General features: G+C 39.8%; 1 protein-coding gene across 1 annotated transcript; it reads left to right on the top strand.

The window, feature by feature from the left end:
* The first annotated feature begins 3285 nt into the window (after nt 1-3285).
* LOC110329135 (zinc finger protein 728) lies at nt 3286-18323 on the top strand. The gene is made up of 4 exons (XM_021208714.2): nt 3286-3387; nt 12205-12331; nt 13078-13173; nt 14660-18323. The coding sequence occupies exons 1-4, from the start codon at nt 3382-3384 to the stop codon at nt 16687-16689; spliced, it is 2259 nt and encodes a 752-aa protein (XP_021064373.2). The 5' UTR covers nt 3286-3381; the 3' UTR covers nt 16690-18323.
* Nucleotides 18324-24797: the final 6474 nt, after the last annotated feature.

Raw genomic sequence — 24797 nt, 5'->3', positions numbered from 1 at the left:
GTCCTTAAGTTGAAAGGCCACTAGGTGTGAGGCTGAACAAATATTTTGTAAGTTTGTGAGAATTTTGGTGCCACAGGACATTCTCAGTGAGCGTGAGAACCAAAGAGGCATCAAGAGCCGCTGGGAGTCAAAAATATTCATGAATCTTAAGATGATTTTCTTTCCCACATTAGTGTATTACTTGCATATTTTAAAGTACAACCAAGTCAGCATGATTTTCTTCAGGCTGTAATAAGATTAAAATTACAACGTACAGACCAGAAAGGACTTGTAAGTCTAACATTTCTGTCACAGGCTCGACTTACATTCACACATCGCCTGTTGTGGGTCTGACGGTGAACACGAGCCTGACTCCCCATGGCTGCCCTCCAGACTCTGCATCTTTCTCCCATACTCTACTGTGGGTTTCCAGAAACAAATTCAGCAACAGTAGGAATCAACCTACCTGAGTTCCGGGAATTCCTTCGCACAGAATTCTGGGAGATGTAGTCTGGATACTGTGACGTCACAGAGAACCATCTAGGAAAGCCTCATAAGGCTTTTGGTTTACGTGTGAGTCTTTCTCAAAATCGGGCAAGAGTCCCGCCCTGCTGTACATTCCTGTTGTGCGTCTGACACAGAGGTTGGTCCAGGAAGCAGCACGGCCTGAAGGTCTATAGGGGGTGAGGGGTAGGGGTGCACCTAGAAGAAAGCAGTGCAGGGAGGGGGCTTGTGTATATAGTTAAAAACTTAAAGGGACCTTACTGAGCTAGAAGTTTTATACCTTAGTTCCTCTCTCTCTCTCTCTCTCTCTCTCTCTCTCTCTCTCTCTCTCTCTCCTTTCTTTCTTTCTTTCTTCCTTTTTGGGTATACATATTAATTTTAAAGGATAAATATTACATATGGGAGTTTCTTTTTTCTCCCTCTCTCTTTTTTATTAATCATTTTATTTGTTTACATTTAAAATGATATCCCCAATCCAGTTTCCCTTCTGCAAACCCTCCACCCCAAACCCCCCTCCCCTTTGCCTCTATGACTTTCTTTTTTGCTCTAATATTTTGACGATCTAAACGGGTGTTATACTTCTATAGGCATCTCCTTCTTTAGAAAACATTTCTTCCATGCTTTTCTTGAAAATATTTTTCTGAGATTGCTTTCTTATAGAACCCAAGACTACCAGCCCAGGGATGGCTCTCCCACCTTGATCACTAATTGAGAAAAATGCCTTACAGCCGGATATCATGGAGGCATTTCCTCAAGGGGGACTACATTCTCTGTGATGACTCCAGCTTGTGTCAAGTTGACACACAAAACCAGCCAGTACAAACATAAAATTTGTTCAAAACGTCGGGCCTGAATTTTTTTTCGTCAGTGTTTCCAGATAGGGTTGTTCTGTGTAGTGCTGACATTTCTGAAACTTACTCTATAGTAAAATAAATATATATGTTTTTATTTTACTAGCTGTGTGTGTGTGCATGTGTGTGTGTGTGCCTGTCTGTCTGTCTGTCTGACTGTCTATATCCCTGTGCCCCTCTCTTCTACATGAGCTTCATGGTGTCAGAAAGAGTTGGGTCGGTCCTCTAGAACTGCTGCTATATGTGCTTGTGAGCCATGATGTGAACGTTAGAAAACAAACTCATGCTCTGTGAGAACTTAATTACTCTCAACTACGGAACAATCTCCTTAGCTTACTGTAAGCCTAGATTTTTTAAAAAGGAATTTGGCCAAACATCACATTGAATGCAGAATGTTTCTATGGGAGAAACTTAAATGATTAAGTTACTATAAAATGGTAGTATAGGCAACAAAGCTAAAACTTCCAACATGGTCTAAACAAGCGTATAAGGCCTGAGAATCGGGCTACGGCAAACCTTCCTGAAGTATTCCCGGGCCACTAACGTCACGCTGAATGAGGCTTCTTCTGAGTCTGCATGTTCAGTTTGTGCCTACACAGTGTTAGCTCCTCCTCCTCCTCTCGGATTAACCAATCTCACTAGGAGGAAATGGAAACTGCAGAGCAGTTGAGGGTTCATCCTCACAGATCGGCGCCTCTCAGGTGAGTTCAGCGCCCTCTCGGGCAGTACACTTACATACTGAAAGCCTAACAGTACTCGACAGTGCCGAGTCCCTGTGGTTGATGACATTGCCCTTCACTGCGGCGGCCTTCAGGAGGAGGACAGACTAGACATGACTTCACTCTAAACAGTCAAGTGCCCAGGTGAATGTATTAGGGGTATTGTTGAATACTGCTTGACGGCTCTAGTTTCTCTAAGAGGAGCTGCATCCCTGGGTTAGCACTCTGCCTGGAATACAAGAATTGAATAGGAACTTCATGTAGTCTCTGCACTGAAACAGCTTCCTTGTCAATCTGTATACATCATGGAAGCATGAAGCCTTCCTTATAATGGGCCTGTGCCTTTGTCTCAAACACAAACTGCCCAGCAATAAACCTTCCTAGGACGAGACCGGCATTCTCAGCACTCCATGGTTCCAATGCAGCTTCTTTACTCCACTGAGCTCATTTGACAGTCCTAGGGACATATTTCTGATACCTTTGTACTCAAGGAGGAGGCATCTCACCTCAGTGTTCTGCTTAGGAGAAGTGAGGGAAGTTCAAAACAGATACCAAATATTTAAATAGTGTCAAGCATGAATGATGGCATGATTAGAGGAGAGAGGAAATTAGATAAGGAACATCAAACTGAACAAGGGAAACGCTATAGTGCACAATGTACCAAGAGTCAGTAGGCACACCAGTGTGATCCCAGGAGCTCTGTGTCTCCTCCTGGAAGATGAGGAGGAGGAAAGCCTGTGCTCAGAGAACACCTGATGGTGACTAATTTTGATTTCCAGTTCTTCTGTCTTAAGCACCTGAGATGCTGCATGTCAGGCAGGGTCACCAAGCATGGTTTCATTAAAGAAATGCTCAGTCCTACATTACCTCCCTGCGTCCTTATTTTTAAGTAAAGCAGACCATGAAAGCATGATTTCCCATGTGTTAGTATGATTTCATAAGTAGATTTGAGCTTTAAAATCACGTTTTAGCAGAAATAACCAGCAATTATGATAAACATTACTGCGAAAGGCTCGACTCACAGGCTAACATCGCGTGCTGAGACCAAAGCACTTCAAAAGAGTCCGAATGCCCTGTGGCTGCCCATGTGCGGAAACCTGTTTCTAATTACACTCGCTCTCTGTGGGGCAGGTACCCAGGCAGTGCACAGAACTCCTTTGGTGTGTTCCTGGAAGTCCTTTGCACTGACTTGTGGGAAATGTAGTCCTAACAATTATGACATCACCAGAAGGGGCTGTCAGTATTGAACTTCCGGATTCGTTCTTAAACCTTGCCTCTCCCCAAAGTTAAGCGGTTGTCTTGCTCAGCGCTGGGTTTGGATCTCTGGCATGGAGGTTGGTGCAGGGAGCAGTGCAGTCCTGCAGATCCAGAGGGACTGTGCAGGGTGGCGGGTCGGGCGCGGAGGGAGCTGGCTCCGGCTGGTTGGGAGACAGGGGAAGCTGCTGACCTGGAGATGCTGTGCTGGCCTAGACTGGGCCACTGCCCCTGGGAGCAGGATTGAAGAGGAGCAGTGTTGGAAAACAACAGGATGGCCAGGGCAGGCTGTGTCTGCTGATTGCCTGTGCCTGAGATGCTGAAGGGAGCGCACTCAACTTTGCTGGAGAACATGCTCTGCCTAACTGACCCGTGCTCACATGGCTGTAATCAGATTTTCAGGATTTACAGAACTTCCTAAATTTCCTAGTGTGCTGGAACAGAGAGTCTTGTGAGGGCAACTGTTGTGTGGAATGTTAGTTCCTATTCCTTTGGAATGAATTGTTAGATTTATGGACACCTCGGTTTGAATAGAAATTTCTAATAGACACCACTGTGACCCCAATCATCACAATACATGGCTGTATAGCCACAGAATAATCTTGGAATTGGTATGAACCTGTGTTTCCACAATCCAAATAATTAACCTTTCTTTCCCCTTACCTCTGGTACGTGGGCTAGAGGGAAAGTTGAAGCGTTCAAGAACTCTAATTAAGTAAGTCTTGAAATTTATAAGCCTACAGTATGATGTTTTCTAGTTCCATCCATTTGCCTGAAAAATTCTTGATATCCTTATTTTCAATAGCTGGGCAGTATTTCACTGTGTAAGTGAACCACGTTTTCTTTATCCATTTGAGGGATAACTGTATTGTTTCCAGATTCTGGATATCATGAATGAAGTTGCTCCGAATGTAGTTGAGCAAGGTGCCTTGTAGTATGGTGGAAAATCTTTTGGGTATATGCCCATGGTATAGCTGGGTCTTGAGGTAGAATTATACCCAATTATCTGAGAAGCTGCCAAACTGATTTGTATAGTGGTTGTGTAACTTGACACTCCCACCAGCAATGGGGGAGTGTTCTCCCTGATTCACATCCTTGCCAGCATGTGTTGTGTCTTGAGTTTTTGATTTTGGCCATTCTGCTGGGTGTAAAATAGAATCTCAGTCACTTTGATTTGCATTTTCCTGAAGGCTAAGAATGTTGGACCTTTTAAAGGTCTTTCTTGGCCATTAGAGATTCCTCTGTTGAGGAATTCTCTGCTTAGCTCTTTAACCCATTTTTAAATTGGCTTATTTGGGTTGTTGGTGTCTATCTTTTTCAGTTCTTTATATATTTTGGGTATCACCCCCACCCCCACCCCCATGGACGTAGGATTGATGAAGATCTTTTACCATTCTGTAGACTGCTAATGATTTTTCCTATTGACAGTGACCTTTGTCTTGCAGAAGCTATTCAGCATTGATCTTAGTGCCTGAACTATTTGGTGTTCTGTTCAGGAGGTTGTCTCCTGTACCAGTGTGTTCAAGTCTACTTTATACTTCATCTTGTATTAGATTTAATGTATCTAGTTTTATACTTAGGTCTTTGATCCATGTGGACTTGAGATTTTGCAGGATGATAAATATGGATCTATTTTCATTCTTCTAAATGCAGACATCCAGTCAGACAACTACCATTTGTTAAAGATGCTTTCTTTTTTTCCACTGTATGGTTTTTGTCTTCCTAGTCAAAAATCGATGTCCATAGGTGTGTGGGTTTATCTCAGGATCGTGTATTTGATTCCATTCATCAAACTCTCTGTTTCTGTACCAATATCATGCATTTGAGGTTGTTGTTTTGTTTGTTTGTTTGTTTGTTTGTCTGTTTTTCTATTCTGTGGTACAGCTTGAGGTCAGGGATGGTCATTTTATTGTACAGGATTGTTTTAGGTATCCAGTTTTGTTTTGTTTTGTTTTGTTTTTTCCATGTGAAGTTGAAAATTTTTCCAAGGTCTGTTAAGAATTATGTTTTAGTTTTAATGGGCAATGCATTGAATCTGTAGATTGCTTATGATAAGATGGCCATTTTTATTATGTTAATCTTACTTATCCATGACCATGAGAAATCATTCGAACTTTTGATATCTTAGTTACATTCCTTTTTTGTTTTTTGTTTGTTTGTTTGTTTGTTTTTGAGACAGGGTTTCTCTGTGTAGCCCTGGCTGTCCTGGAACTCACTTTGTAGACCAGGCTGGCTTCGAACTCAGAAATCCGCCTGCCTCTGCCTCCCTAGTGCTGGGATTAAAGGCATGCGCCACCACGCCCAGCAGTTACATTCCTTTTGCAGAGTGTTGAAGTTCTTGTTTTACAGGTCTTTCATTTGCTTGGTTAGAGTTACACCAAGATATTTTATAATATTTGTGGATAGTGAGAAGGTAGTTGTTTCCCTAATTTCTTTGTCAGTCTGTTTATTGTTCATATAACTGAGGGCCACTGATTTTTTTTGGGGGGGGGGCAGATTTTGAATCCAACCATTTTGCTGATGATGTTTATCTGATGTAGGAGGTCTCTGGTAGAGTTTTGGGGGTCACTTTTGCATGCTCTCATATCATCTGTGAATATCCATACTTTGACTTTTTCTTTTCCAAGTTGTATCCCCTTTTTGTTTTATGGCTTTTGCTAGAACTTTAAGTACTATATTGAAGAGATATGGGGAGATGGACAGCCTTATCTTGTCCATGATTTTAGTGGACTTGCTTTAAGTTTCTCTCCACCTAATTTGATGGTGGCTATTGGCCTGCTGTATGTTGCTTTTCTTGTGTTTAGTTATGCACTTTGTATCCCTGATCTGTCCAAGGCGTTCAACATGAAGGGGAGTTGTACTTTTTTTTCCAAAGTTTTTTTCAGCATCTAAGGAGATTGTTATGAAATATTTGCTTGTCTCAGTTTGTTTATATGGTGGATTTAGTTGATGGGATTTCATATATTGAACCACTCCTGTGTTCCTGAGATAAAGTCTCATTCATCAAGGTGGATAATATTTTTGATGTGTTCTTGGGTTTGGTTTGTGAGTATTTAATTGAGTATTTTTGCATCAATGTTCATAAATAAAATTGGTCTGAAATACTCTTTCCTTGTTGAGTCTTTGTGTGGTTTAGGTATCAGGGAGACCACTGCTGGGTTTGTCTAGGGGAGCTGCAGGCAGGTTGGAGTAACAGCTCCAAGGTTTCTGTTTAAATCCATATTTATGTTCTTCCACTCCCCTAATTAGAGCTTCCCAGTTCTCCCCAATTTCCCCATGAGGTCATGTGTACCTTCCATTCTGTCTCTATGTTTTTTAAATTTATTTATTTATCTTTTTACATATTCAATTTACATCCTACTCACTGCCCGCTCCTGGTCACCCCCTCCCATAATCCTTCCCCATTCCCCTACCCTTCTCCTCTGAGTTGGTGGGGGTTCTCCCAGGTTTGCTTCCCACCCTGGCACTTCAAGTCTTTGTAAGGCTAGGAGCTTCCCACTGAGCCCTAACAAGACAGCCCAGCTAGAAGACCATGTCCCAGGTACAGGTTACAGGTTTTGAGGTTCAGGACCCATATGAAGGTCAAGCTGCACATCTGCTATATATGTGCAGGGAGGCCTAGGTCCACCCCGTGTATGTTCTTTGCTTGTTGGTTCAGACTTTGAGAGCACCAAGGGTCCAGGTAAGTTGATTCTGTTGGTCTTCCTGTAGTGTTCCTATTCACTTCAGGGTCCTTCCTTCCTCCTATTCTTCCATAACGGTCCCCAAGCTCCATCCACTCCTTGGCTATGGGTGTTTATCTGTCTGAGTCAGCTGCTGAGTGGACCATCTCAGAGGACAGCATGCTCCTGTCTGTATGGTTCAGGAGTCTGATGGAGGTAGAAGAGAAGCAGCAGGAGAATCCCATTCTCTCTTATGCTCCCAAACAGAATCCCTGCAGGGCTTCTTGGCCTTCATGACCAGCCAAATAACAAAGCTGGGCCTACAGGAAGGTAGTTTGCCCAACACATTAGCAATTCTTTATTTAAAGGGGGGGGGATCTGAGCTACATTTGTTTATAGGCATATTCATGCACAAGCACAATTGGATGAAAACTCTTCTGGTGATAATTACTTAAATCCTAAATGTACAATAAAGCATATATAAATTTCCTAGAGGGACGGAGTTAGCTAAATACATATATGTGAATAAGAGGATATTCATTGTCAAGTCTATCAACATAGGTTTTAGAGATGGAGTGGAAAAACAGTCTTAAAATGAGTAAGAAAAACTAATAAGAAGCACCTTGGGGGAGACCCAGAGGCAGTCGAGTTTCTAGCCACAGTGATGGAATAAAGTTCAGCATACTAGCAATCTGTTCTGACCTTTGTCTGGAAAACCGGTTTTGCATTCCTTCCCTTGAAGGAACACCCCTCTAGTCCTACATTCTCTAGCAGTTTTATCATAAAAACCTATTGAAGTACATTAAAGCATTTTCTGCTCCTGTTGAGATGATCATGAGATTTTTGTCCATAATATTCTGTCATTTATTGCATATAATGACTTGCATATTATGAACCATCACTGCATTTAAGGGATAAAGCCAACGTGGTCATGGTCAATAATGTTTTTGACATGTGTCTGCATTTTCCTTGCACGTTTTTCTTCCCAATATAAATTTTTGAGCACTTCGGTTCTGACTTCATTGTGGGTATTGGCTACTAAACTTCTTTTGTTGTAGTTTTTGTTGGGTCTCTATCTGATTTTGGTATTAAAATGATAATAGTTTCATAGAATTTGTTTGTAGGTGTGTCTTCTGTTTATGTATTTATTAAATGGTTGAAGAAGGATTATTTGTAGATCTTTGAATGACTCAGAGAATTGTTGTGAATCCATCTGGGCACAGATTTTTTTTACCTGGAACTATTTTGTAATTTCAATATCCCCATTTGATTTGAGTCTGTTTAGGGTGTTAATTTCTTCCACTTTAATTTTGTTTATTTATATGTAAAATATACACAAGAATGAAAATAAAATCTCAAGAAAACTAAATCTCTGGGACCTGTTGAAGGCAGTCCTGTGGGTGAAGATTACAACTCTAATTGCCTACGTGAAACTATGAGAAAGAACACAGAGAAATGATTGAATGATACAATGAAGAAATTTTGGATAAACAAAAACAAACATAATTCAAATCCTGTCAAAGTCAAAGAATAAAAAAGAAAGAAAACAAACAAGCAACACAAAAAAACCAATCAGAAGGGAAATAATTGAAACAAGGTCAAATAAAAATATTCAAATAATCGCCAAATTCACAGAAGGTTCTTTAAGGAGATAAACAAGATTGAGGGACACTTGGCCCAGCTCACCAAGAGAAGCAACCCAAATGATCAGGGTCAGAAATGAACAGGAAGACGTTGTAACAGATTAAAAAAAAAAAAAAACCTGAAAAATCATAAAGGAATATTTTGGAAAACTGTCTTGTTTGAAAAAGTTGAAAAGTCACTCAGATTTCTTTCTTGTAGACAACATGAACATAAATTTGTTTCTTGATCCACTCTCCTGGCCTGTATCTTGATCCATTCTCCTGGCCTGTATCTTGATCCACTCTTCTGGCCTGTATCTTGGGAACGGAGCACAGAGGGCATCAGTTGGGCTGGTATGGAAGTGTTCACTGTCAGTGTGTCCCTCATTGTCACTGTTGTTTATGTTCTCAGTGGCCCTTTTGGTTTTACTAATTTTGGCTTCCGATTCCTTTCTAGAGTCTCTTGCTATGCTCATCTCTCTCTTCAGGCTGACGTGTTGTTCTCTGTGTTTTCCGTGGGTTTGATTTGTAGCGTGTAGTTCTTGTAATGCTCTTTCTATTGTGGACAGCTTTGCTTCTTCCCTGAGCTACTGCAGAGAGTTGTGTGGTAAACAGTAGCTTAGGTTGCACGTCACAGCCTCTTTAGGACTCGGAATGCATTTCTCCAGGTTCTTTTGCCTTTCAGAGATCCATTTAGATATCAGCTGGTATCCTAATAAATGTATTCTTTCACTTCCAGAGTTCATTATTCCACAAGTATTGTATTTTCTGATCTTGTCCAATTAGTGGTGTGTGTGTTTGTGTATGTGTGTGTGTGTGTGTGTGTGTGTGTTTATGGGTGTGTCTTTCCTTAGTTTAGGGAAGATTTCTTTTATAGCCTTCTCGAAGATCATATCTATGCCATTGCCTGGGAATTTTTCTCTTTTATCTATGCCTGTAATTTGAAGATGTGGTCTTTTCACAGTGCCTAACATTTCCTGTATGTGTCCTTCCCACAGATTTTTTTTCTTATTTTATTTCATATTCTTAGCTTATTCTGTCTAGATCATCTACATTATCTATAAGTCCTTATATGCTGTCTTTTTCTGATAAATTCTATTGTTAAGCTTTTCTTTTTAAGTTTTCATTTTGGATACTTGGTGTTTTGAATTGTCTTCATTTCTGCAAGAGTCCTTTTTCTCTTTACTGAATCCCCATTTCTAATCCTGGATTGTTTTGCCATTTCTATCCTTCTGATGTTTTTGGATTCTTGAGCATCAAACACTCATACTCCTTAAGTTCACTGTCTTCTACGGCACTGGGGTGCTTCTTCCTGCCTTGTAAGAATGTTTTGTAGTCTTTGATGAAGTTTATGACTCTTCTTCTAAAGTCTGTCCGCGTGCTCACCTAAGCAGTGTGTAATGGCAAGTATTCCTAGACATCTTGTCGGACATTGAGGGGAAATGCCAGCGTGATCTTTTATATTGGTTATTTTTTTCTATGAGTATGGGACATAAAATTTTTAGGAGAAAATGCAGGCTTGAACTAGCAGACAGACCATCTGCAGCAAAATTAAATGTTGTTTCATTAAGTTTGTGTGTCTGACTTCATAACAGCTTCCTTTATTCTTTTCAGTTGTAAAACAACTCTATGTTCTTTTAACTCAAACAGATTGTTTTTCTTTATATTTCCTTTTTCTTTGATTTTGAGTTCATCTTAATGTGGTTAGAAGTGAACATCTCTAATTTTCATGAATTTAATTAACTAAACCATGAAGAAAATAACCAAGGAACTGTGAAACACATGGTTAATTTGTGATAGAATTCAGTGATGATAAAAGATGCAATATGGTCATTTGTGACAATATGAATGATGTTGTGTTTATGAGTACAGAATAATGAGAAGGAAGGCAGGAAATAGGCTGAGAATAACAGATGAGACTGCATATCAGTACACACAGAGATGGGCATCAAGTCCCCTGAATGTGTGTGATGGGGGTGGGGGTTGTAGGAAGGGAGAAACCTGGATTGGACCTTGTAGAGAGACAAGTGAGGGGCTTGGGAGGGAGGAAGGAAGATGCTGCTGCTCCAGGGACCTCTACAGGTCCGCAGTCTCTCCCTCCTGGTGGTGTCTGCTTGAGGAAGATAGATTAGCTTGGGTGACAGGCTATCCCCCAAAACATTGCTCTGTGGGTTGTACCAGAAAGTCAGCTTGAAGAAGGTCAGCTGTATTCACATAGAAATCCTGTTATTACAAGCAAGACTCTAGCAGATGGGATAGGACATTAATATTTTAGGCATAAAAAGACAAGTCCTACATCCCGTGTGTCCAAGCTTCTTATGCCCTCAGACTGACTTACCTATAGCAACAGCACTTCTGGCCAAGATCCCTGGACCTAGTCCCGTCTGCTTGGTGGTAAAGCAGGACTGCTCTGAAATTACAGGTGACTTTGGCCACCTATCCACTCTTTCAAGACACATGTCTCAACTTTGGAAAACAGTCTGGCAAAGGAGAGACTTGAAGAGAGAAAGGTTGATTTTATGTTGCAAAAGTTTTTCATTCCCAAGCCCCTCAATCTGCCCCATATAAATGGTCACAGCCTCATTATCTGTTTGCGAGCAGAGTAAGTCTATCTCTCTCAGTGTGTGAACTAACAAATGCAGTCATGTTAAAGGTCAGACTCCTATTGCTTTTCTGTCTTCTGTCTCTTTATGCTGCCTTAGAAATCTAACAATGCCACATGTTGAATCTAAAAGATTAGAGATATAATTTTTACCCATTTGCTGGTAATAGCAGGAAATGGAAACCTGGAGGTACATTGACCAATGGATACTCTTCATTTAAAAGATGAAGAGATCTTAGGGGGTACTAATGTTGTCCTGAACCCAAGGGACTAAATATCTCAGATGGCAATGGATACTCTTCATTTAAAAGATGAAGAGATCTTACTAATGTTGTCTTGAAACCAAGGGACTAAAGATCTCAAATGGCAATGGATGGACCAGGGCTGAGAAAGAAAGACATAAAGAAGACAAAGTAAGAGCTGGGAATTGGACAAATAGCAGGATCAGGTCTGTCCAGGGTCAGGGTAGGAAAATTTTACTTTCCGAGATCTATTATGTTGGGCTGGAGAGATGGCTCAGTGGTTAAGAACACTGCTTACTTCTCCAGAAGTCCTGAGTTCAATTCCCAGCAACCACATGGTGGCTCACAACCATCTGTAATGGTATCCAATGCCCTCTTCAGGTGGGTCTGAAGACAGCTACAGTGTGCTCATATACATAAAGTAAGTAAATATTTTTTAAGAGGTCTATTATGTCTAATGGAGACCTTCCCATCTTCTCCTTCCTTTCCCTATTTCTCCTCCTCGTCGTGGTCCTTACCTTTGACCTTCAGCCTGGTCACCAAGGCCCTGCCTACCTCTATTTTCTCCCATAATTGACTATTGCCAGTTTGATTTCACCAATAGTTTTAAATTGGGGACCAAAGTTTACACAAGGAATACTGGTGTATGTGGGGATTTGCTTTTCTAGGGGAAGCCAGGACTTGGGGTACAGAAGTTATCATTTAATACATAGGAGCACCAGACCAACCCCCAACAATCATGTGTGGTATTTATTCTTTTTTACTTCAGGATATGTTGTCATTCTGGGATGTGGCTATATATTTCTCTGCAGAGGAATGGGAATGCCTGAATCCTGTTCAGTGGAAATTGTACAGGGATGTGATGCTGGAGAATTACAAAAACCTTGTATTTCTGGGTGAGGATAACCTCCATGATGAATTCTTCGGTTTTTTGTTTTGTTTTGTTGGGGTTTTTTTTGTTTTTGTTTTGCTTTTGTTTTGTTTTGGGTTTTTTGGTTGGGTTTTGGGTTTTGTGGTTTTTTGTTTTATTTTGTTTTTGTTTTTTTCGAGACAGGGTTTCTCTGTATAGCCCTGACTGTCCTGGAACTCACTTTGTAGGCCAGGCTGGCCTTGAACTCAGAAATCCGCCTGCCTCTGCCTCCCGAGTGCTGGGATTAAAGGTGTGCGCCACCACGCTCGGCTCCATGATAAATTCTTAATTCATTGTCAGCATGAACGTTGCTCCTTTTGTACAGTATCTCATGGGAGCTTGTGCTTTCAACAGGGAGGTTCATAAAGCTACTTGTAGGGAAAATGAACATTATTCATGTAGCTTAGAACTACTTGAGTTCATACCACCCTGTTAAATATATCATTTATATTAGAACATAAGTGGTATCCCTTAAAGAGACTGTCACAGACTTAGGTTTTAAAAGTTCTCCCTGTTACTGAGGGATGTGAAGCATGGAATCCATGAGCTCTAACTTTCCCCTAAGCATTCTGACGTGACCCACAGAAAACACATGAGAACTTCTCCTCTACAAGCCTTTTTATTCTTTTTTTTCTTTTTGTATCCTTTCATCCTTGTACACACAATCCGGGAGGGACATTGTATTTCCCAGGAGAATACACTAACAATGTTGTCCCCTTTTCCCACAAACAGGTCTTGCTTCCACTAAGCCATACCTGGTCACATTTCTGGAACAAATACAAGAGCCTTTAGATGTGAAGAGACAAGTGGCCATCACTGTGCACCCAGGTGAGTCAGAAGGAGGGTGTCAGAGAACAGAGGGAACTTTAAAGCCATTGAGACACAATATTCTGGTATACATCATCTTTTAAAGATCTAATTTTCTCTTTCCTTCAAAGGAGAATATCCTGTAACATATAGGATGTTTTGGGTTCCATAAGCTTTGTTTTATTCTATGATAAGATTAACTTCTGTTTCCCATTACATCCTAACCTCTCTCCTTTCTATGTAATCTTTAACTTTGCTACTTATATTTTTCATAAGATACATGTACATGCATTTTTAAAAGTGATGATTTTTCTCTATCCCCAGCTAGCTGCCACATGAATGAGACAGAAACAATAGAGTTATTTGATAAGCTTTACAACATAATTACTGGGCAGTTGATAATTGATTCTAATCCTCTAAATTAATCTGACTGCCTCCCAATCAAAATCCCCATGATAGTTGCATTTTACTATTGGTCTGATTCTCTGGGCTTCACATATGTTTTCATGTGTCTCTTGACCCTGTCCTCATAGCTATCCTGCCCCTCTCTCTGCATGTTTGTGGGTGCATGTGTCTGTGGGTGTGCGTGTTTGTGGGTGTGTGTGTCTGTGGGTGGGTGTGTCTGAGGGTGTGTGTCCTGTGGGTGAGTGTGTCTGTGGTGTGTGTTCTGTGGGTATGTGTCCTGTGTGTGTGTGTGTCTGTGGGTGTGTGTCTTCTTCCTTGGGCTGCCAGAAGTCCAGCTCTATTCTAGTCATTGGCTGACTAGCTTTTATTGACAAGTCAGAAAATAAATGATGAACAATATATATACAAATTTCAGACAGGAGAGCCTGAAAACAAGCATTACAATGACATGTATGGACAACAAGAAGATAAACAGGCCGAGAAATCAGTGTTTGAAAGATAGGATAATCTTTATACAATCCACAAAAACATTGTGCTTTAAAATTTGTGTAAAACTCCTTTCCTTGAATCCTTGAAATGTATTCTTTGATGTTATTATGGAAAGTGTTCAAATGCCACATAACTTTCATAGCTTGCTAAACCAAACTACATACTTAGAATGTGTGTGTGTATATATATATATATATATATATATATATATATATATATATATTGTTTATTCAGGTGTTTTGCAAGTTGCACTACTTTATACTTTCTTTTTAAGTAGTAATAAAACTTTTGTATTTGTTTAAGGGGTTGATTTGCATTTGTATAATGCTAATGAGGGTATTCATAGTTGATATGCTTTGCTTCCATGTGTGAGTTGGGTTAAATCCCTTTGTTTCCATGTTCTATGTGGTCATAATTCAGTGGAAGTTTACATGACTTTCACCTGTTCTGTGTTGGAAATTAGGCTTCAGTGAATACAGATAGAAATTTGAATGTGGTATATCATTTTTATAGACAACTGCAACTATGAGTTAACGTTTGTTTTTAAAATTAGCAATGTAAATATACAGAATATTACTCTGCTTACATTCATTTCTCAACCCTTCCTCACTAGAGGGAAAATGCTATACATGCAAAGAATGTGGCAAAGGCTTTGAGCACAAAAAAGTATATCAGAATCACCGAAGAATTCATTTAAGAGTGAAGCCCTACAAGTGTGAAGAATGTGGCAAGTCCTTCTGTTTTCCATCATTGCTTTCTGCACACAAAAGAAATCATACAGGACAAAAACCCTACAACTGTGAAATATGTAATAAAGCCTTCCATGCTCCTTCATTGCTTTCTGTACACAAGAGAATTCATAGAGTACAGGAACACTACAAGTCTGAAGATTGTGGCAAGGCCTTTCATTATCCATCATTACCTTCTCAATGCAAGATAGTTCTTACAGGAGAAAAACCCTACCAGTGTGAAGACTTAGGCAAGGCCTTCCGTTATCCATCAAGACTTTCCAACCATAAGAAAATTCATACAGGAGAGAAACCACACAAGTGTGAAGTATGTTGCAAGGCCTTCGATTATCCATCAAGACTTTTCAACCATATGAGAATTCATACAGGAGAGAAACCCTACAAATGTGAAGTATGTGGCAAAGCCTTCCATGATCCATCAAAACTCTCTCAACACAAAATAATTCATACAGGAGAAAAACCTTACAAATGTGAAGTTTGTGGCAAGACCTTCCATTATCCATCCATACTTTCTAAACATAAGATAATTCATACAAAAGAGAATCTCTGCAAGTGTGATATATGTGGCAAGGCTTTCCATTATCCATTATTACTTTCTCAACACAAAATCGTTCATACAGGAGAAAAACCCTACAAATGTGAAGACTGTGGCAAGGCCTTCTATTATCCATCAAGACTTTCCAGACATAAGAAAATACATACAGGAGAAAAACCATACAAGTGTGAAGTATGTGGCAAGGCCTTCCATTATCCATCCATACTTTCTAAACACAAGATAGTTCATACAGAAGAAAATCCCTACAAGTGTGAAGTATGTGGCAAGGCCTTTGATTATCCATCAAGGCTTTCCAACCATAAGAAAATTCATACAGAAGAGAAACCATACAAGTGTGAAGTATGTGGAAATGCCTTCTGTTTTTCATCATCACTTCGTAAACACAAGATAATTCACACAGGAGAGAAACCCTACAAGTGTGATGTATGTGGCAAGGCCTTTGGTTCTCCATCAAGACTTTCCAAACATAACAAAATTCATACAGAAGAGAAACCATACAAGTGTGAAGTATGTGAAAAGGCCTTCCACTTTCCATCATTACTCTTAGTACACAAGAGAATTCATACTGGAGAAAAACCTTACAAGTGTGAAGTATGTGGCAAGGCCTTCCATTGTCCATCTACACTTTCTGTACACAAGAAAATTCATTCTGGAGAAAATGTTTACAAATGTGAAGAATGTGGCAAGGCCTTCCATTGCCCATCAACACTGTCAGTGCACAAGAGAATTCATACTCAAGAAAAACCTTACAAGTGTGAAGTATGTGGCCAGGCATTCCATGGTTCATCAAAACTTTCTCATCACAAGAGAATTCATTCAGGAGAAAAACCCCACAAATGTGAAATTTGTGGCAAGGCATTCTATTATCCATCAAGACTTTCCAAACATAAGGTAATTCATACAGGAGAAAAACCCTACCATAGTCAAGCATGTGGAAAGACCCTCGATTATCCATCAAGACATTCCAAAGCAAAGAAAATTAAGACAGGAGAGAAACCAAACAAATGTGAAACATGTGGAAAAGCCTTCTCCTTTCCATCATTACTTTCTATACACAAGAGAATTCATACTGGAGAAAAACCCTATAATTGTGAAGTATGTGGCAAGGGCTTCCATAATCCATCAAGACTTTCAAACCATAAGAAAATTCATACAGGAGAAAAACCATACAAGTGTGAAATTTGTGCCAAGGCCTTTGTTTATCCATCTTTACTTTCTAAGCACAAGATCATTCATACAGGAGAGAATTCCTACCACAGTGAAGTATGTGGGAAGGCCTTCAGTTATTCATCAAGAATTTCCAAAGATAAGAAAATTTGTACTGGAGAGAAACCATAAATGTGCAGAGTATGTGGAAACACCTTCCATTTTTCATCATTACTTTCTAACCACAAGAGAACTCATACAGTAGAAAAATCCTACAAATGTGAAGAATGTGGCAAGGCCTTCAATTATCCATTAATACTTTCCAACCATAAGGAAATTCACTATAGGAGAGAGAGCATACTGGTGAGAAGAATGTACAAAAGCCTTCCATTTTCAAGTATCACTTTCTAAACACAAGAGAATTCAATACAATAGAGAAGCTCTACAAGTATGAAGCATGTGGCCTGGCCTTCTATTGGCCATAATTACCTTCTCAACATAAGAGATTCCATTTCAGATGTGAACCCCTACAATTGTAAAGTACAAGTCCTGTCCTTTAGAACTTCCCAGATTCTTTCTACTCATTTCATAGCCCATTCTGGAGAGAAACATTACACATGTGAGTAATGTGGAAAAGTTTGCTCTATGAAGTCATACTTATGTCTTCCCAAATTAACTCACAATGTGGAGAACATATACTAATGCAAAGAATATGAGAAAAGGCTCAACAAAAACTTTAGGTGTCATCAAAGTATTTCTTCTGGAGAACAAAAAAACATATGAATGTAAAGAATGTGGCAAATAGTTTAGAAGTCCCATTTCATGACCAAACATGGGATAATTATTACTGGAGACAAACATTACAAATGTGAAGGATATTGAAAAACCTATTACCAGTATTATTATCTTAAACAACACTAAAGAATTCATCTGTCAAAGAAACCATACAAATGTGAAGAATGTGCCAAGGTCTTCTAGACTTGCTAAGTACTTTTGAATCAACTCACAATTCATACAACACTGAAATGCCACCTGTGAAAAATGTTGCAAACCCTTTAATAAGCTTTCTTATATTTCTCAACATAAAGTAGTTCAATCTGGAGTGAAGAAGTACAAATGTTAAAATGTTAAAAAAAAAAAAAAAAGTTAGTACTTCTTGAGACCCTAAAGTTTATCAAAAGCTTCATGCTGAGTAGAAGCCTATAAGTTTGGGGAATGTGGTAAAGCCTTTGGAACAATCATGTCATACAAAGCATTCATACAATCATGTCAGATGTGGAGCTGTTAGAATCTGTTTGTTCTTGAAGAGTTGGAGCTGATAGACCTTGCTGTCTTTTGTTTCTTCTGTCTTAGAAATTGAATGTTTGTTCTGTGCCAATGTGTGGTAAAAATAGTGACTTGGTTTTCCATTGTAGGAGTGCACAGTCAAGAGATTGCCCTCAGTCTCACATGACACATGGACTGTGGGCTTTCATAGTGTTGAAATTATTAAATACTTTGTGAACCTTTCAAGTTGTAGCCTATTTTACTTATGAGATGAAAGTAAGGTTGGGGAAAGGGAAGGGATGTTATGATTTAAAGCTTTTTGTACAGAGCTTGCATGTTGATTTTGGGAACAAACTGAATTGCTAACAAGACCCACACCCACTTTAGGGTTCCCAGTACCAACAAAATAGAAAGAGGTAATAACCTCTGAAGGTTGTGCTCTGGGCTGCCACACACAACCATACATATGTGTGCCCACACAAAATAAACTTAAACTATGCTTTTACATTTAGTTTGTTTTTTATGTAGACAGGGGTCAAGAGGTAGTGCTTACATCTCAGTTGTTAACACCATGAGTTCTAGAATCATGTGGCAGGCAAGCCTCAGGTCGTTCATTTGCAGGACTTATCTTGATTAGTTTAATTGAAGTCAGAAGACCTGCTGATTATGGTTGGAAGCATGTGTTTGACTGTGATACTGTATTATTAGAAAGTTCCCTGAGAGCAACTCTTTACCTGCCTTCAGCTTCCTGACCGGATAGAACATGACCAGCTGCTCTAACTCCTGTTGTCTTTACTTTCTCACCATGTGTGGTGGTTGGAATAAGAATTGCCCTAAGAGTTCATATATTTGAATGCTTAGTCATCAGGCAGTAGCACTTCTTTAAAGGATTAAGAAGTGTGGCATCATTGAAGCAAATGTGTCATTGGGGTCGTAACTGAGGTTTCAAAGGCTTAGAACCTGTGTATGCCTCTTACTGACTGTGGATCAATATGTAGAATTCTTAGTTACTTCTCAAGTACCATGTCTGTGTGCATTTTACAATGCTTCCTAGTATGCTTTTCGCAATAGTGATAATGGACAAAACCTCTGAGACTATACAAGCCCCAATTAAATGATTTCTTTTTTCTGATTTTTAAATTTTTATTTACTTATTCACTTTAGATCCTGATTGCTGTCCCCTTCGTGTTCCCCCTTACCAAGCCCCTATCCCCATCCCCTTCTCTGAGAGGGTAGAGGCTTCCCCCCGCCCCCAGACATCTCCCCTCCCTGTAACAGTCTCTGCAGGGTTAGCTCATCCTTCCCCACTGAAGGCAAACAAGGCAGCCCAGCTTAGGGAGCATATTCCACAGAAAGGCAAGAGTTTCAGAGATAGCCCTCACTCCAGTTGTTTGAGCATCTGCATGAAGACCAAGCTGCACATCTGCTAGATATGTACAAGGATGCTTGTTCCAGCCTTTGTATGTTCTTTGGTTGTTGGTTCAGTCACTAAGAGTCTCCAGTTGTCCAGGTTAGTTGATTCTGTTGGCCTTCCCTGGAGTTCCTATCCCCATCAGGGCCCTCAGTTCTTACCCCAATTCTTCCATAAGAATCCCTGAGTTCTATCCATTGTTTGGCTCTGAATCTTTCCATCTGCTGGGTAGAGCTTCTCAGAGGACATTCATGCTAGGCTCCTGTCTTAAGAAAAGATATACTTGGGGACTGGAAGGATGGCTCAACAATTAACAGCACTAGATGTTTTTCCAGAGGACCCAAGTTTCATTCCAGCATCCACATGAAAGCTAACTCCTATCTGTAAATCCAGTTCCAAGTGATCTGCTACTGTCTTCTGGCCCTCCTCACATTGCACACTGACTTTCATGGAAAATACCTTACATATTTGAAGAAATATGTGAGCAAACCCGCATAGGAAGGTCAAAGATCTGTAGGTGTAAATGTCCCAATACTTGTTACAATAAAATTGTAAAACCCAACAGAGAAAAGGAGCAACCCTGTAGCATTTTTTCCTGGTTAGATTCCTCTCTGATTTTTACAGCAATTTCCTTTGTGTAACAGCAGCCTCTGGATTAAAGAAAGATTTCTTTCACATGCCTGTGCTTTCTTTGTTCCTTCATAGGCCAGTCAGTATTTTTTATAGTGTGGAATGTCATGAAGACCAAGCTGCACATCTGCTACATATCTGGGGAGGTGGGGATGCTATGTCCAGCTTTATATACTCCTTGGTTCATGGTTCAGTCTCTGAGAACCCCCAATGGACCAGGTTAGTTGACTCTGTCTTCCTGTGGAGTTCCTATCCCCTTTGGGGCTTGCAATCCTTCCTCCAACTCTTCCATGAAAGTTGCCAATCTACATCCTCTGTTTGGCTGTGGGTCTCTGCATCCTACCAGGTCAGCTGCTGGGTAGAGCCTCTCAGAAGACAACTATGCTAGACTCTTGTCTGCAAGCATAACAGAATCATTAATAGTGTCAGGGTTAGGTGCTTGCGGGTGGCATGGGTATTGCACATAGTCCCTCGTACGTACCTGAAGCTCTGGGCAGACCAGCCCCCACCCAGAGAATATTGGATCCTTGGATAAAAACCACAGACACAATGCTCAATTTCAACCTGCCTTATTGCAGGCGCCAATTGTTTGGCGCTTTTACTATCCCTCGGATAGTGTGCCCTTAACTCAGCACCTCTTAATCTGCCCTTAACTTCTTATTCAACAACCCAAAACTGCCCTCAGCTTAGTTGTGTTTCTAATCTCCCACCTGGGGAAGCGACCTATGGCTATTCAGCCCATGATCTCACATGGCTGGTCACCTTTTCTCCCTCTGACACATGTCAGGGAGATAAAAAAAAACCCTTTTAGTTTGCCTGTAGGGACCCAGTAGTCCTGCCTCTTTCCTTCTGCCCAGCAATTGGACCCTAGCATCTTTATTGAATGATCAGGAACCAATTGGGGAACAGGGCCTCAGCATCAGAACCAGCCATTACAGATGGGTCTCAATGGATTGGCCATTCCCTCAGTCTCTGCTCCATGCCCTATCCCTGCATTTCAGATAGATAGATAGATAGATAGATAGATAGATAGATAGATAGATAGATAGATAGATAGATAGATAGATAGATAGATAGATGATATAGATACAATTTAAGGTTGTATTTAGAACAATACACATCTCATAGTAATATATATATACACTGATATAGTGGTATGAACTGAGGAATTATTTTATAATGGCAAGGCTAAACTTGAAACTTGCCTTTAAAGTACATTTATAAGAAGTAAGAAATCCCAGCATTTCTTGTAGACAGGATACATTTGGGGTCAAAAATTTTGTGAGTGGCTTGGTGTCCCTATTGCTCCAATGGCGTTCCTGCTTGGCTACAGGAGGTGGCCTCTTCCACTTCCATATCCCCAGTGTTGTGAGTCACAACTAAGGTTACCCCCATTGATTCTTGGGTACTTTCCCTATCCCATACCTCCCTCATGTCTTCAAAGTACTTGCCACCCCATCCCACCCACCTCCACCACCATCAGTTGCAGATTTCCAGTCTGATAGCATTCTGGCCATCTCTTCCATCCCTTCCAATACCTGATCCTGAACACCCCCATTCCTTTCCCTATCTCCCTATCCCACCCAGTTCCCTCCCTACATCTGCGTCCTATGACTGTTTTATGTTCCATTCTAAGTGAGATTCAAGCCTTCTCGCTTAGGCCTTCCTCCTCTAGTTTCTTTGGGTGGCACATAGCATGAATATCCTGTATTTTATGGCTTATATCCACTTATAAGTGAGGACATAACATGTATGTCCTTTTGTGACTGGGTTATCTCATTCAGGATATTTTCAAGTTCCATGCATTTGTCTGCAAAACTCATGATATCTTTATTTCTAATAGCTAAATAGTATTCCATGGTGTAGATGTACCACATTTCCTTTATCCATTCTTCAGTTGAGAGAGATCTAGGGCGTTTCCAGTTTCTGGCTATTACAAATAAAGATGTTTTGAATATAGTTGAACAATTGCCTTTTGGGGATGATAAAGCATCTTTTGGGTATATGCCCAGGAGTGGTGTAGCTGAATCTTGACATAGAATTAGTCCCACTTTTCTGAGAAACCTCCAAATTGACTTCCAAAGTGGTTGTACAAATCTTCACTCCCACCAGCAATGAATAAGCATTCCCCTTGCTCCACATCCTTGCCAGCATGTGATATCATCTGAGTTTTTTATCTTAGCCATTCTAGCTGGTGTGAGATGGAATCTCAGAGTTGACTTGATTTCCATTCCCCTGATGACTAAGAACTTTGAACATTTCTTTAAATGGGTCTTGGCAATTTGAGATTTCTCTGTTGTGAATTCTCGTTTAGCTCTGTACTCCATTTTTAATTGAGTTATTTGGATTGTTGGTGTAGAATTTCTTGAGTTCTTTATATATTTTGGATATTACCCCTCTGTTTTTATGTAAGGTTGGTGAAGGTTATTTCTCAATCTGTAAGCTGCTGTTTTGTCCTATTGACAGTGCCCTTTGCTTTACAGAAGCTTTTCAGTTTAATGAGGTCCCATTTATCAATTTTTGATGTTAGAGCCTAAGCCACTGGTATTCCGTTTATGAAGTTGTCTCCTGTACCAATGAGTCTTATAGACATCCAGTTACATCAGCTCCATTTGTTCTTCTGTCCACTGTATGGTTTTGCCTTTTCTATCAAAAATCAACCCAAAGTGTGTGGGTTTATTTAAGCATCTTTGATTCATTCCATTCATCAACCTGTCTGTTCCTATACCAATACCATGCAGTTTTTATTACTATTGCTCTGTAGTATAGCTTGAGGTCAGAGATGGTGATACCTCTGAAATTTCTTTCATTGTTCAGGAATGTTTTTACTATTCTGTTTTTAGGGGTTTGTTTGTTTTCATATGAAGTTGAGAATTGCTCTGTCAAGGTTTGTAAGGAATTGTGTTGGAATTTGGGTGGGGATTTCATTGAATCTGTAAATTGCTTTTGGTCATTTTCACTGTTAATCCCATAACCATGGGATATCTTTCCATCTTGTGATATCTTCCTCAATTTCTTTCTTCAGTGACTTAAAGTTCTTGTCTTACATGTCTTTCACTTGATTGATTAGAGTTTTATCAAGATATTTTTATAATATTCATGACTATTGTAAAGGGTGTTGTTTCCCTAATTTCTTTCTTGGACAGTTTATCATTTGCATAAAGGAGAGCTACAGATTTCTTTGAGTTAATTTCAAATCTAGACACTTTTCAGGGGTTGTTTATCAGCAGTAGGAGTTCCCTGGTAGAATTTTTTGGGCATACTTATGTATACAATCATATCATCTGCAAGTAGTGATACATCAACTTCTTCCTGTCCAGTTTATATACCCTGGGTCACCTTTAGTTGTCTTATTGATCTTTTGTGTTTGGATGAAATATTCTATAGATGTCTATTAAGTTATATCCATTTGATTCATAATTTCTGAATGACTGTTGGGTGTTTTTTGTTTGTTTGTTTGTTTGTTTGGGTTTTGTTTGTTTTGTTTTGTTTTTTTGAGACAGGTGTAGCCCTGGCTGTCCTGAACTCACTTTGTAGACCAGGCTGTCCTGGAACTCAGAAATCTGCCTGCCTCTGCCTCCCAAGTGCTGGGATGAAAGGCGTGTGCCACCACTGCCTGGCTGTCTGTTAGTTTTATTATTTCTCTGTTTAGATTTTGTCTGAATGACCTGTCAATCAGTAACACTTGGGTGCTGAATCTCACACTATTAATGTGTGTAGTTCCATAAGCTTTAGCACTGTTTCTTTTATAAATATAGGTGCCTTTGTGCTTGGGCATTGACCAATGTTCAGAATTGCCATAACATCTTGGTAGATTTCTCCTTTAATGAGTATGGAGTGTCCTTCCCTATCTCTTTTGATTAATTTTGGTTAAAAGTTTATTTTATTAGATATTAGAATTGCTATTTCAGCTTGCTTCTTGGGTCCTTTTTTTTTTTTTTTTTTTTTTGAAAAACTTTTTTCCAGCTCCTTATTCTCAGGTACTATTTTTTTATTACTGAGGTGTTGTTCTAGTATGCAGCAGAATGATGGATCATGTTTTCACATCCATTTTGTTAGCCTGTTTCTTTTTATTGGAGGGTTGATTCCATTGATGTTGAGAAATATTACTGGTTGTTACTCTTCTTTTGATGGTAGTGGTGTTAGTGTATGAGTTTGTGTTTGCTTCCCTTGTTTTTGCTAGTTTGGAGTTATTCATTTCCTGTGTTTTCTTGGAAGTTATTATCCTTGGGTTAGAGGTTTCCTTCTGGTATTTCCTATAGTGCTAGATTTGTGGATAGATATTGTTTGATTTTGGGCTTGTCTTGAAATATCGTGTTTTCTCCATATATGGTGATTTTGAGTTTTGTTGGATATAGTAGTCTAGGTTGGCATCTCTGGGTTTTTTTGTTTGTTTGTTTGTTTTTGTTTTTGTTTTTTTGTTTTAGAAATTGTGAGATATTTGTCCAAACCATTTTAGCTTTTAGAGTCTTTGTTGGGAAGTTGGTGTAATTCTGATCCGTCTGCCTTTCTATGATACCTGGACTTTTCCCCTTGCCACATTTAATATTCTGTCATTTAATATTCTGTCATTCTGTCTATAGATTTTGATTATTATGTGGTGTGATGGTTTTCTTTTCTGGCACAGTCTAATAGGTGTCCTAAAACTTTGTATGTTTATAGGTGTAGGGAAGTGGACTGTGCCAGGAAACTTGGTACTGTTGAGTGGGTCCAGAATCCTTGACATCCAACGGAAAAAAAGTAGGTGTTTTGCCTGTTCCCAACCAGTTTCCTGGCCTGGGACATGTGACCACAACTCCCCACATAAAGAATGTGATCATAGATCATGTAACACAAAAAAGAGAGTTCTCTATGCTAACAAAATATCTAGATGGGCTCTGAGGGTTTAGCCAATAGGTTTCCCTTCCTAGACATTCCTTCCTACACTCCCACCATGAGCCCTGCTTAAGTGATTCCTCAAGCAGTAAGTACTCTTGCAGTGTCCTCAACCCCT

Source organism: Mus pahari, chromosome 11 (assembly GCF_900095145.1).
Source record: "Mus pahari chromosome 11, PAHARI_EIJ_v1.1, whole genome shotgun sequence".
Taxonomy (NCBI): domain Eukaryota; kingdom Metazoa; phylum Chordata; class Mammalia; order Rodentia; family Muridae; genus Mus; species Mus pahari.
The sequence above is the reverse complement of the archived record's forward strand: the minus strand, read 5'-3'. Positions and strand labels throughout refer to the sequence as shown.